Genomic DNA, 1,030 nt, shown 5'->3' with positions numbered 1-1,030 from the left:
AGGGCAATGAATGTACAAATGTGCTTTACACAATTTATGTATGTATGGATTGTGATAAGAGTTATATGAGTTATATAATAAAACGATTAAGTAAAGAAAAAGAAAAAAAAAGATTTCCAGTCTTAGAAATGCCAGCGAGGGTTGCCACGAGGTGGAATTGGCTCAATGGTCAGTGGGTTTCTTTGAAACAGCTGGTAAGGAATGAACAACCACACTGAGGTGATTGAGGTAGGAAAGTTAGTTGGAGGGGCTGATTTGGGAAGAAAAGGTGAACAGAAAGGAATGTTCTAAAGTATCCTATGGATGGCGAAGAACTCTAAATGAGTTTGAATTTTGCATGTGAACTTCAGATTTTTTTTTCTCCTGGATAATAAAATAATACTCAAAATGTCTCTGACCTTTGTCCTTTGACCTTGGAAGAAATCACTGCAGTGTTTCAGCAAAGAAACCAGCACCGTGTTTTCGTCATACTTGATTAAGAAGTAAGGGAGGGCTGTCACCCCTTCCGTGTGGCAAAGATCATCATATGCACGCGCAAGGGCCTGAATCTGAAAACAGAGAACACGGGGTTATTGTGCGGACAAGTACAGCTGTACTTCTAGCTAAAAAGTTAACATAAGGGGAAAGACACCTTAAAGTCAGAAAACCCAATATTGTTTTACTGCAATTGAACATAACAGGGCCCCAGAGCATACACTTAACTTTCATGCAACACTCTGCGTGCCTGGCATCGTGCCTGAGACAGGGGCACAAAGCGACACTGTACAGTAGCTCATGATGTTCCTCTAGGATGTCACCACAAAGGTTTAAGGGGCCAGCTAAACACTCTTTCCTTCCTGCAATAACTCCACAAATGTATCCCTTGAGAATGTTACCCAGCATGACTCTATTATTCATACATTCTATTCGTCCATAATCTTTCTTTAAGGCTACTGTATTGAGACACAATTCACATGTCATACAATTTGCCCATTTTGCTATGAATGCAGGGCTGTGTAACCATACATTTTGGTCCCATACCAACGAGCAA

The 1,030-nt window shown here is 40.6% G+C and overlaps 1 protein-coding gene across 1 annotated transcript in view; it reads right to left on the bottom strand.

Moving 5' to 3' along the window:
* ATG7 (autophagy related 7) overlaps positions 1-1,030 on the bottom strand; it is a 220,186-nt gene that overhangs the window by 193,620 nt on the left and 25,536 nt on the right. Inside the window, exon 7 of the mRNA XM_030885613.2 lies at positions 399-548. Within this exon, the coding sequence (XP_030741473.2) occupies positions 399-548 (150 nt within the window). The remainder of the gene's footprint in view (positions 1-398; positions 549-1,030) is intronic.

This window comes from Echinops telfairi, unplaced genomic scaffold, assembly GCF_000313985.2.
Source record: "Echinops telfairi isolate 266 unplaced genomic scaffold, ASM31398v2 ScPeMD7_31;HRSCAF=116, whole genome shotgun sequence".
Classification (NCBI taxonomy): Eukaryota; Metazoa; Chordata; class Mammalia; order Afrosoricida; family Tenrecidae; genus Echinops; species Echinops telfairi.
Note: the sequence above shows the minus strand (reverse complement) of the source record. Positions and strands in the feature narration are given on the sequence as shown.